At 48.1% G+C, this 12,057-nt stretch overlaps 1 protein-coding gene across 1 annotated transcript; it reads right to left on the bottom strand.

Moving 5' to 3' along the window:
* Positions 1-238: 238 nt before the first annotated feature.
* Positions 239-670, bottom strand: LOC137839201 (uncharacterized). Its single transcript, XM_068648326.1, has one exon. The coding sequence runs from the start codon at positions 668-670 to the stop codon at positions 239-241; it is 432 nt and encodes a 143-aa protein (XP_068504427.1).
* Between the last annotated feature and the right edge of the window lie 11,387 nt (positions 671-12,057).

Below are 12,057 nucleotides of genomic sequence, written 5' to 3'. Positions count from 1 at the left end.
TACTAAATTTTCTGGTGAGCAGACTCAAGGTCTCATCATGTTCAGGATTCTCCTCTTCCTCAATTCTACCATGTTGTATATTGGTCTTCAAAGCATTTCCCTCGGTTTTTCTCTCCATTGTTTCTTGTTATTTTAATCTTTTGAGCTCTAGCTCATGCTCGATTAATTTTCCAAACAAGGCAACAATAGACAACTTGGATAGATCTCTGGTTTCAGAGATTGCAATTACCTTGGGTTGTCAGCTTTTGTCAAGACACTTCAACACCATTATGTTGAGCTCTTCCTTGTCAAAAACTTTACCAAGTTCAGTGAGATGATTTACAATATGTGTAAATCGTTTCTGCACATCTGCAATGCTTTCTTCTGGTTGCATCCTGAAAAGCTCATATTCTTGAATGAGTGAGTGTTTTCTTGCTCCTTTTACATCATCCAAGCCTTCATGTGTTACTTCTAGTATTTCCCACATTTCTTTAGCCGAATTACACTGAGATACTCTGAAGAACTCATCCATATTTAGAGTAGAAGTTTTGATGTTCTTGGCTAGGGAGTCATACTGAGCCTTCTTCCTTTCACTTTCACTCCAATCGGACCAAGGCTTCTTCACTGTTTCTTCTTTCACAACCTGCATAGGCACAAAAGGTCCATTGACCACTACATCCGAAATTCCCATGTCAATAGATTCCATGAAAATTTTCCAGAATGCATAATTCAATCCACCATAGGAAGTCTATTAATATACGCACTCTTAGAAAAAGGCATTTTAAACTCAGATATAATGCACAAAACTTGAGTAAAATACAAGTCCTAGCTCTTGATACCTATTGTTGGGTCTATTAGTGTCTAAGTTCAAGAGCGGGGGTGAATTGAGCTTTTAAAAATTTTCACAAACAAAAACCGTTTTCCAGTAATTCTGAGAAAAAGAACAGATTTATTTTCTGATTACTTTTTCAAATCCATAATCTTTTTCTGATTAGATTGAGATTAAAAGATAGTTTTTCCAGAACAATGTAGGCTCTTTTACTGCAACAAGATTTACACACATAAATTAAACTTTGAATCTTTAACAAGTGATCTTGAAGAAAATATGAATCTTGAAAAGATTTAGTTTAAAGATTTATTACTCTCTTTAAACAGCCAACACACAGATTCAAATATTTGCAAACAACCAAGAACTTATTGAGGATCTTCGAAGAACAATATGAACAAGCCCAGAAAGAACAAATTTAATTTTGATTCAACAAATTTATTTTCTGGTAGATTATCAAATAATGCAGAAAATGAGTGTAGGGATTGAGAAGAAAGATGAACACAGTTTATACTGGTTCACTCATCAAGAGCTACATCCAGTCTCACCTCACACCAAGGTGGAATCCACTAATCAATACAAAACCAATTACAAGACCTTGAGGTTCTTGAACCCTTCAAGAACAAGGCATACACAATGCTAAAAAACTCTATTTCAGCAACAAGAACACTCTAAGAAACCCTATCAAGAAATGTCTATACAACCACCTTTACACAAGAAAGAATAAGGAAAAAAAACACATGTAAAGAAGACGCAAGAACCCTATAACAACAACACTTTTCTGTAGTTTAGCAATGACAAAACCTCAACCCTTGACGAAGGCACACAATGAACAAGCACACTTCAATTCTTTAAGAGAACCTTTCAAGAAAACATTCAAAGCTTTTTTCTCTCAATGTAAACTATTTTATGTGTTAAAAAACGTGATCACTCAGTGTATTTTCATGTGAGATGTGCCTCTCTTTATATAGAAACCAATTCATAACAGTTTTTCAAAAAACAGTTGAAAAGTTGTTATAAAAAAACAAATTGAAGTAAAAGTAAATGGATTCTTTTTCTGAAATACATAGGATGATTTTAAAACCACTTCCAGCTCATCTTAACAGAAATAACGGGATGCAACAAACTGTTTGGTGCCCTAACAGAATTTGGAAAAACATTAACTAGTTCAGAAATAAATCTATTGTTTTATAAATCAACACATTTATTTTTGTGCAGTAACCTGATTTTGAGAAAACTTAAGGTAGTTGATAAAAGAGTTTTGAAAAACTTTTTGTGCTTGACTTACCACCTTGGTTAAGGATATGAAGTAGGTCACTAAGCAAAAGGCCACCTTAAACACACTATAACCTACTATAACCACTAATAACACCATCACTAACTTCAAAGCAAACAATACAATTTTCTACATCAAACACACAAACTAAGACTTGCTGAGAAGAAGCTTCATCCATCTTCAACAGTCTCTTCATCTATACAATATTTCCCACAAGGAGACTTGTGTTTGTATTTGTCAAAGATGTAATGGATTTTCAAATTTGTCTTGAATTACCTCCATTTTGTAGCTACTGAAGACAATATCTTGCTTCAAACCAAATTCAATGTCTCAAACTCAAAGTTTGTCTAAAATTTGTAATAAATAAATCATTAAAATGTAATTAACATTTTCAACACACAACTTATTTAATAACCTTTAAATAAATAACCTACACAAATATCCTCATAGATAAGATTCTTCTTTACTTCTATTACGTAGTCCTAGTCAGATACAAAAATAGACACCATAGATCGAGTTAGGACTCCCAAATAACTTACAAATTCAGCATGATTAGAGCCTAAGGCCCTACTAGTCTGAGAGTCTATTTGAACTGGAATTTTATTATTACCTGTACCGCCCTGATGGTCGGGTGTGATGACGTGGCATCCTGCTACAGCGTAGGCGTGTTGACAAGGCGCCAGGTTGGCAGAAGGGAAGGAAGTCGGGGGGCGCGCGTAGTCGCCAGTCGTTAAGCTGGCGTGTTCCGATTTCCAGCTCACCAGAATGGGCGATCGCCAGGTTGAAGATGAAGTCGCCAGATGTAGACCCAGGCGACCAAGCAGTCGGAGATCGCCAGAACAAGCACATCGTCGAAGATGAAGGAGAAGCAGATTATGAAGGCGGCCGGCGAGACCACAGGGAAGGTGTATGAAGGCCCTAACTCGCCAGTTCCAGTAGAGATCGCACTCCTAAGTTAGCTATGCACTGGGCAGTACCATGCATAGGTAACTTAGCCAAAATGAGAGCAGAAGCGGCGCCAAGTCAGGGAGCCTCCAGATGATGGCACGTGTACAGTTGGATGCGAGCCACGTGTCCAAGTCTGTAACTTCCAGGAGAGAGAAAACCACCAGGTATATAAGAGTTCTTAACAGACTTTCTGAGGTACGCACGTTCAGTTCATACACTTTACGCTTGCGAGTGACAGAGCTGTTTGTGAGAGTATTTGCACGGTTCTAGTTCTTAGTATTTGGTGATACCGTCACTGACTTGAGCGTCGGAGTGCGATCAGCCGCAGCGGCGCCGTATCGTTTCTTTGCAGGTTCTTGAAGCAGATCCCGGGAAGGAACGAAGGTGTGAAGCGGTGCGCACGTCGATCCGTTGACGAGGCATTCTCCAGCGCTCCGGTCAACAGGCAGGATCATCAGGCGCCCACCGTGGGGCCGTGTAAAACTTGCTCCCATCCACAGCGTGAGTTCGTGGAAGTTTTCGAGGTTTTCTGCGCGGTTGTGTGCTGGTGCAACCGTCGTTCGCAGTTTCTTTGAGTTTCGTTCGGTGAGTTTGCGTTTTGTACCGTTTGTTTGGCTTTTAATCGGTGGAGTGAGGTCTTTTGTTGTTTGCGCGCAATCTGTTTGGTGGAAGTTCGAGTTCTTTTGTGGTTTTCTGCGAAGGTTTGCGGTGTTCTTGAGTTCTTGCGCAGTTTCTTGAGTTTTCTCCGATTGATCGCTGTTTCGATCTTGGTTGAAGTGTTGTTTGCTGTATTCCTGTGTTTCGCTGAAGTTAATGAGAAAGATGAGAAGCAATCGTTCCAGTCCCGTGGCTCCTGTCGCTGCTGAAGGCGACGCCGCCATGACCATGGCGCAGATGGCAGAGATGATGCGCTCGTTGCAGGCAACTGTGGAAGCTTCGCGCGTAGAGCAGGCAAGGATACATGAGGACCTGGTCGCCTCTCGCGCCAGGAACGAAGAACTCAGCAAGGTGACTGAGGAGCTGCGTCGAGCTCTTCAGGAGCAGCAGGGACGTTCCTCTGCTGAAGAGGTGGCACCGTCGACGCCACCTCGTGTTTTCCCGATGCCCTTTGTTCAGGCGATTACCGACACGCCAATTCCCACGAGCGTGGTTCCGGTTAAAGCTGTTTTTACCGGCGTGGAGGATCCAGAGGCTCATCTGACCACGTTCCACACGCAGATGATGCTGTCGGGAGGGTCAGACGCCGTCTACTGCAAGATGTTCGTGAGTACGCTCCAGGGAACGGCGATGGAGTGGTTTGTGAGCCTGCCTAACGGCCACATAACCAATTTTCAACAGTTCTCGAAAATCTTTGTCGAGCAGTACATTGTGAATAAGGCACCGCCCAGGGTGTCCTATGATCTGTTTGATATAAGGCAGTACCATGGGGAGTCCCTCAGAGACTACCTCAATCGCTTCGGAGCGCAGATGGTCAGATCGCCAGCCAAGGATGAAGAAATGCTGGTCTATGCCTTCAAGAAGGGCGTGCAGCCAGGGCCATTCTGCGAGGCCTTGATCAGGGCTCATCCAGCGACGTTTGCTGAAGTCAGGCGACTTGCGGTGGCCCACATCGCCGACGAGAGTGAAGTCGCCGAGAAGAGAGGCAGCGTGGCTCCCGCCAGGCCACGCGCCCAGACTAGGATCCAGCCATAGAGGGTGCTGGAAACGGCGGCGGCGGCCAGAAAAGACCAAAGGACTCGCTATCCTTACGATAGGAGAAATAAGGGAAGAAGCCAAGCGCGCCAACAACCAGCACGCCAACCACCAGCACGCCGGGAATACAATCGCCCGCCTAAGCACAAATTCGTTATGGGACTAGCAGACCTGATCGCTATCCCTAACATATCTGCTAGGTTGAAGGCGCCTGAGAAGGTGGGCGACAAGGTGCTGGGGTCAAAACCGGACGCCTGGTGCGAGTTCCACCAGTGTTTTGGCCACAACCTGGACTCGTGTTTGTCTTTAGGATACCAGCTCGACGATCTGGTTAAGAGCGGGTTCCTAAATGACTATCTGCTGGATAGAAGGACGGGGGGAGCGTCGAGTTCCCAGCCAGCAGGTGGAGAAGCCCAGCAACACGAGATGCCTATCCATGGGGAGATCCACACCATTGCAGGGGGTTTCTCAGGTGGTGGATGCACCGCATCGCAGAGGAAAAAGTACGCGCGATCGGTGATGGCAGTGGACATGTTTGAAGATCACTCGCCGGAAGTGGACATCACGTTCACAAAGCAGGATCTTCGGGACGTCGTGCCTCATGACAACGATCCCATAGTTATTTCGTTGATCACGGCGGGAAGGAAGGTCCACAGAGTTCTGGTGGACCAAGGAAGCTCGGCAGACGTGATGTTCTGGCCGACTTTCACGCAGCTGGAATTGCCCCTTGACCAGCTAAGGCCCTATGGAGGGTGCTTATATGGGTTCGCTGGCGACCAGGTGGAGGTCAGGGGGTACATCGAGCTGAGAACCACGTTTACAGATGAGGCTGGGTCGAGGACGGAGAAAATCAAGTACCTCATCGTAAACGCCCCTTCAGCGTATAACATCCTGTTGGGAAGGCCCACTCTTAACAGGATAGGTGCCATTCCGTCGACTCGGCACATGAAGGTGAAGTTGCCGTCCATGGAGGGGGTGGTGATCACGATAAAGTCTGATCAGAAAGAAGCGAAAAGGTGCTATGAGAATAGCCTGAAAAACAAAAGATCAGTGAGCTATGTAACAACCACCTCGCCTCCCGGTGTGAAGCCCAGACCGCCGGTAACAGAGGAGGCCGCCGGAGGGGATATAGAGATGGTAGATGCTGAGCTGGGGGAGAGGAATGCTGGCCTGGAGGAAGAAGAGGCGCGGAATCGCCCCGAGGAAGCAAGGGAACAGGGAATCGCCAGGGCGGTGATCGCCAGAGAATCCAGGCCCAAACCTGTTGAGCAGTGGCTCGAAAAGGAGATCGGAGGGAAAATCTTCAAGCTGGGAAGATCTCTGGAAGTCGATCTCCAGGACCAGATCGCCAAGGTGATTGAGCGGCATCTGGACGCATTTGCATGGTCCGCTTCGGACATGCCCGGGATCGACCCCGACTTCTTGTGCCATCATCTGGCGATGGACAACATGGTGAGACCGGTGCGACAAAGGAGAAGAAAATTCAACGAGGAGAGGAGGCAGGCGATCAGGGATGAAACACAGAAACTCCTCGCTGCAGGCCACATCAGGGAAGTCCAGTACCCTGAATGGTTGGCAAATGTCGTACTGGTGAAGAAGAGTAACGGGAAATGGCGCATGTGCGTCGATTTCACCGATCTGAATAAAGCTTGCCCAAAGGATTCGTATCCTTTACCAAGCATTGATGCCCTGGTTGATAGTGCTGCAGGGTGCAAGCTGCTGAGTTTCCTGGATGCCTTCTCGGGCTATAATCAGATCAAGATGCATCCCATGGATGAAGAAAAAACAGCCTTCATGACGGAGAGGTCGTGCTACTGCTATAAGGTAATGTCGTTTGGGTTGAAGAACGCGGGGGCCACGTACCAGAGGTTGATGGATCGGGTACTCGCACCGATGCTGGGAAGGAACGTGCAAGCCTACGTCGATGACATGGTCGTGACCTCGCAGGAGAAGAGCAACCACGTTGCAGACTTGGAAGAATTGTTCACGACGATCGCCAAGTTCAAGTTAAAGCTCAACCCGGAGAAATGCATTTTCGGCGTGGAGGCTAGAAAATTTTTGGGTTTTCTCTTGACTGAAAGAGGAATAGAAGCTAACCCAGACAAGTGTGCCGCCATCTTGGCGATGAGAAGCCCGGCTACGGTGAAAGAAGTCCAGCAGCTAACAGGTCGGATGGCAGCCCTATCTCGCTTCGTGTCAGCTAGCGGAGAAAAGGGGCATCCCTATTTTCAATGTCTGCGGCGCAATAACAAGTTCGCTTGGACGAAAGAATGCGAGGAAGCTTTCGTCAAGCTAAAAGAGTATCTGGCGAGCCCGCCGGTTCTGTGCAAACCGCTGGCGGGAATCCCTCTCAGGTTGTATTTCGCTGTGACTGAGAGGGCGGTGAGCGCGGTGCTCGCCCAGGATCGGGATCAGGCTCAGAAGCCTATTTATTTCGTGAGCAAGGTGTTGCAGGGCCCAGAAACGAGATATCAGGCCCTGGAGAAGGCTGCGCTGGTTGTGGTGTTTTCGGCGAGAAGGTTGCGCCACTACTTCCACAGTTTCACAATACTGGTGATGACTGACCTGCCCATCCAGAAGGTCTTGAAGAAGCCTGACGTTGCGGGAAGAATGGTGAAGTGGGCAGTGGAGTTGTCGGAGTTTGACATTAAATATGAGCCCCGAGGCCCGATCAAGGGGCAAATCTTTGCAGATTTTGTGGTCGAGCTCTCATCCGAGGCGACGAGGGTTGAAGGAGATGATTTCCGTTGGGTGCTCTCGGTGGATGGATCGTCGAACCAGCAGGGTAGCGGTGCTGGAGTCATATTGGAAGGACCCAACGGCGTGCTGATCGAACAATCGTTGAGATTTGCCTTCAAAGCCAGCAACAATCAAGCAGAGTATGAGGCGCTGATCGTCGGGATTCTGCTGGCCAAGGAGATGGGAGCTAGGGTGCTGATGGCTAAGAGTGACTCGCTGCTAGTCACAGGGCAAGTAACAGGCGAGTTCCAGGCTAAAGATCCACAAATGGCGGCTTACTTGGCGTATGTGCAGGAATTGAAGAGTTCCTTTGCCTCTTTTGAAGTAGTACATGTGCCCCGAGAGCAGAATACCCGAGCTGACTTGCTTGCTAAGCTCGCCAGCTCAGGCAAGGGGGGTAGGCAGAGGACGGTGATTCAAGAAACTCTGAAGACGCCAAGAGCATTTGTAGCAGATCACCTGGTCCTTCAGATAAGCAAGTCGACGGAGAAAGCAGCGAGAAGCCATAAGTCTTTGACGCAGGAAACTCTGAGATCGCCGAGAATCAGAGAATGTCGAGGAGGGAAGGTGGATGTGATGCAGGTCTGCGCCACCCATGAGCCAGACACTTGGATAACGCAATACAAGCGGTGCTTGGCAGATGGCCTCCTCCCGCTGGATCCAACAGAAGCTAGGAAGGTAAAGAAAAATTCCAGCAAGTATACGTTAATTGATGGCGATCTGTACAGGTTTGGTTTCACTCACCCGCTCCTGGAATGTATACACGGCGAGAAGTGCACGAGAATTATGGCAGAGCTCCACGAAGGTATATGTGGAAGCCACGTCGGGGGTCGAGCTCTGGCCGCGAGGACTCTCCGTGCAGGCTACTATTGGCCATCCATGAGAGAAGATTGCAAGAAGTATGCCCAGTGCTGCAAACAATGCCAGCAACACGCCGATTGGCACAAGGCACCTCCCGAGGAGTTGAAGTCGATCTATAGCCCTTGGCCGTTTCATACTTGGGGAATCGACATTCTGGGACCTTTCCCGCTGGCGATCAGGCAAATGAAGTACTTGGTGGTGGCGATTGAGTATTTCACCAAGTGGATTGAAGCAGAGCCAGTGGCCCAGATCACCGCACACAAGATCGAAGGTTTTGTATGGAAGAACATCGTGTGCCGGTTTGGAGTGCCTAAGCGCCTGGTATCAGATAATGGGACGCAGTTTGCAAGCCACTTGTTGAAGAAGCTTTGCGAAGGGGTGGGAATTCAACAAGTGTTTGCATCCGTCGAGCACCCTCAAACGAATGGCCAGGTGGAATCAGCTAATCGGGTGTTGTTGAGAGGTTTGAAGAGAAGGCTTGAGAAAGCCAAGGGAGGTTGGGCTGAGGAGGTGCCCCGTATAGTCTGGGCGTACCACACCACCGAGCAGTCAGGAACCCATGAGACCCCGTTTAGCTTGGTCTATGGGTGTGATGCCATGATTCCAGTAGAGATCCAGGAGAGCTCGCCGAGGTTCCAAAACTTCGTAGAGGAAGACTCGAATGAAGAGAGAAGGCTGAACCTGGATCTGCTGGATGAAGTCAGGGAAGAAGCGAGGTTGAAGGCTGAAGCTGTGAAGAGAAGGGTCGAACGAAGATACAACTCTAAGGTGATGCCAAGGCAGTTTAGAGAGGGCGATCTGGTGATGAGGAAGGCCCACCAGTACGAGATGGAGAATAAATTGTCACCCAAGTGGACTGGACCGTTCAGAATAACCGAGGCGCTCGGGAACGGGGCCTACCGCTTAGAGACGCTGGAAGGAGGGGCGATCCCTCGTACCTGGAACGCCACACACCTGAAGTTGTACTATAGTTAAGAGCTTTGTAAGTAAAGACAAACACAAATGTTATATTACAATGTCTCTGTTAAAACAGTTTCAAGGGGGCACTCTTTTTTCCCTAAGGAGGGTTTTTAATGAGGCCACCCAATAAAAGAAGAGTTTTCGAAGTGTAAGGTGTTTTCAGATTGCATGTGTGATATTTTCAAAAGTTTTGGAGAAAGACCTTGTCATTTGTACATGATTTAAGGCAAGAAAAGATATATTGCGTGCTTTCTGAAAAAAGTTTTGAGTCCTCATCGTTTTTCGGCGATTGGAGGCACCAGTTAAGTTTTAAGTCCTCATCGTTTTTCGGCGATTGGAGGCACCAGTTAAGTTTTCAAAGTCCTCATCGTCCTTCGGCGATCGGAGGCACCAGATGAAAGACCTCAACGCTCTCGCGCGTCCTGAGGCAAGTAAAAGACCTCCTCGCCGTCGAGCGAGTGCAGGCGAGAAAGAGAAAAAGTCCTCCGTGTTTCTGGGAGCGAGAAGATGTAACTCCTGGGGCAATGTCGAGGCAAGTTAAAAGACCTCCTCGCCGTTGAGCGAGCGCAGGCGAGAAAGAGAAAGGTCCTCAGTGCATCCAGGGGGGAGGAGATGTACACCCTGGGCAAGTTGAGGCACCAGATAAAGTCCTTATCGCCGTTGAGCGAGCTAAGGCCAGTTAAAGACCTCCTCGCCGTCGAGCGAGTGCAGGCGAGAAAGAGAAAGGTCCTCAGTGCATCCAGGGGGGAGGAGATGTACACCCTGGGCAAGTTGAGGCACCAGACAAAGTCCTTCTCGCCGTCGAGCGAGTTAAGGCCATATAAAGTCCTTCTCGCCGATGAGCGAGTTCAGGCGAGTAAAAGTCCTTCTCGCCGTTGAGCGAGTTCAGGCGAGTTAAAAGACCTTCTCGCTTACGTGCGAACATAGGCAAGATAAAATCCTTCTCGTCTCGAACGAGTTCAGGTATGGCGGAGAGGGTGGAAGAAGCTTGAAAGGTGGCTATGGTAGGTTCGAAGAGAACGCCTAGCCAGCCGGTCTTTTGCTCTGAAGTTCAGGGGGGCAAAGGAAAATTCCAAAGGGCGCTTCTACCCCAGATAAAGAAACGATTGCCAAAGCATGAAGCTAGGAAAGGCTGATGGTACCAAGAGTTCTTGGCGATCGGGAAAAGTTCAAACACGGCGAGAAGGTTGAAAGACTTGTTTGATAAAGCAGGTCGAGTGGGACGTTGTTTGAGCCAATGATTGAGTTACAGTTCGTTGCTTGAAGGGTATTCTTGCAATAAGGTTAGTTGCCTTAAGAGTACAAGTTGTTTAAAGTGATTTTTGGTTAAGTTTGAATTGGCTCGAGGCAGTTACGTCAAAAGTCGCGTTTGCAAAATCACTAAGTTAAATCCGACAAAGTTAAACATGCAAAGAAGGCTAAAGCGCTTAAAAGGAGTCAGGGGAGAAAATATCCAAGTTTTGTGATTGAGATAAGTATCTGTTCAAAACACATATGCAAGAGTTTTTACAGAATAATACGAGGGAAATTATAAAGTAGCAGATGAGGTGGAGTGGATTAGTCTTCAGCAGGAACGACCTTTCCATCTACTACTTCGTTGTTCAACGACACCATGCTGAGGTCGAGATCGGGGAATAGGCATGCGAATTGTTCCCGAGCGGCTTCGAATCCAGCAGCCAGAATCTGAGCAGAGTTTAGCTTTAGTTCTTCAAATTGCCCTTGAAGTTCTTCAACCTGTTTCTTGAGCTCTTTGTTCTGCTGCTCCTGCTCTTCAACCTGTTTTCGGAGTTGTTCGTTGGTCTCTTGAGCATGGAGAAGGTCGTCAGTAACCTTCTTGGATTCTGTTTGAGCTTGGGCCAACTCAGCAGCCATCTTTCCTTTCTCCTTGTTTGCCTCGGCGAGATCAGCCATGGCGTCGTCCCTCGCTTTTTCTACTTGCCCAAGTAGCTTCTCGCGGTCAATCGACCTCTGCTCCAGTTTTTGCACCCTGGCGGCATCAGCTTGAATGTGAGCCTCCAGGTCGCTCGCCTTGGTGCGCAGAGGCACGATTTTGCTTTCTAGCTCAACTTTCTCTTGGGCAAGATCATGGACTTTGCGGCGAAGGTCAGCAGCTTCCTTGCGCGCCAGCCTGAGCTCGGTATTGAGGGCATCCTCTACTCGGGTATGATCAAGTTCTGCGAGCGTCAGGCTGAATGACATCTTCTCCACCTCGACCTTCATAGTGCTATTTTCAGTCTTGAGGTGGTAGAGATCGTCTTGAAGCCTCCTGGTGGAGCTCTCCACAGCCCTCGTTATGATCGATGGGATATCCTCTGCTATGGTTTTGAGTTTGGCAGTCAGAGGTTCCCACATCCTTGTAACTTCGAGGGAAAGATTTGATGCTTGGAGAGGCGCCAGGGGGGCTTGTTGAGGGTTCTCGCCGCCACCTTCCTTAGGAGGATTTTCAATGTTTGCTTCTTGGCGTGGCGACGCAATCGGGGATTCGGTAATTAGAATTGGAGAGGTGTGAGCAACCTCATCCCCGATTGGAACGTTCTCTGCAGCTGAAGTGTTCGAAGGGGGGCCCCCTCCAGCTGAGATGTGTGGCGTAGAGGCACTTGGGGGGTCCTCCAGCAAAATTTGGCTCTTGAGCCTCAGCTGCTGGTGGCGCAGTGGCCAGTGGAGTTGCTTGGACTGGTGATGAAGGGGCTTGTGGTGTTGGCAATGAGGGAGGAGGAGCGGGCGTTGATGGTGGTGATGAGGTTGGAAGAGGGGGTGGAGCAGGTGGAGAAGATGG

This window comes from Phaseolus vulgaris, chromosome 3 (assembly GCF_051622355.1).
Source record: "Phaseolus vulgaris cultivar YP4 chromosome 3, ASM5162235v1, whole genome shotgun sequence".
Taxonomy (NCBI): Eukaryota; Viridiplantae; Streptophyta; class Magnoliopsida; order Fabales; family Fabaceae; genus Phaseolus; species Phaseolus vulgaris.
The sequence above is the reverse complement of the archived record's forward strand: the minus strand, read 5'-3'. Positions and strand labels throughout refer to the sequence as shown.

Excerpts from the sequence above, each read along its gene's own strand:
- LOC137839201 (XM_068648326.1), bottom strand. The coding sequence starts at position 670 with ATGGGAATTTCGGATGTAGTGGTCAATGGACCTTTTGTGCCTATGCAG.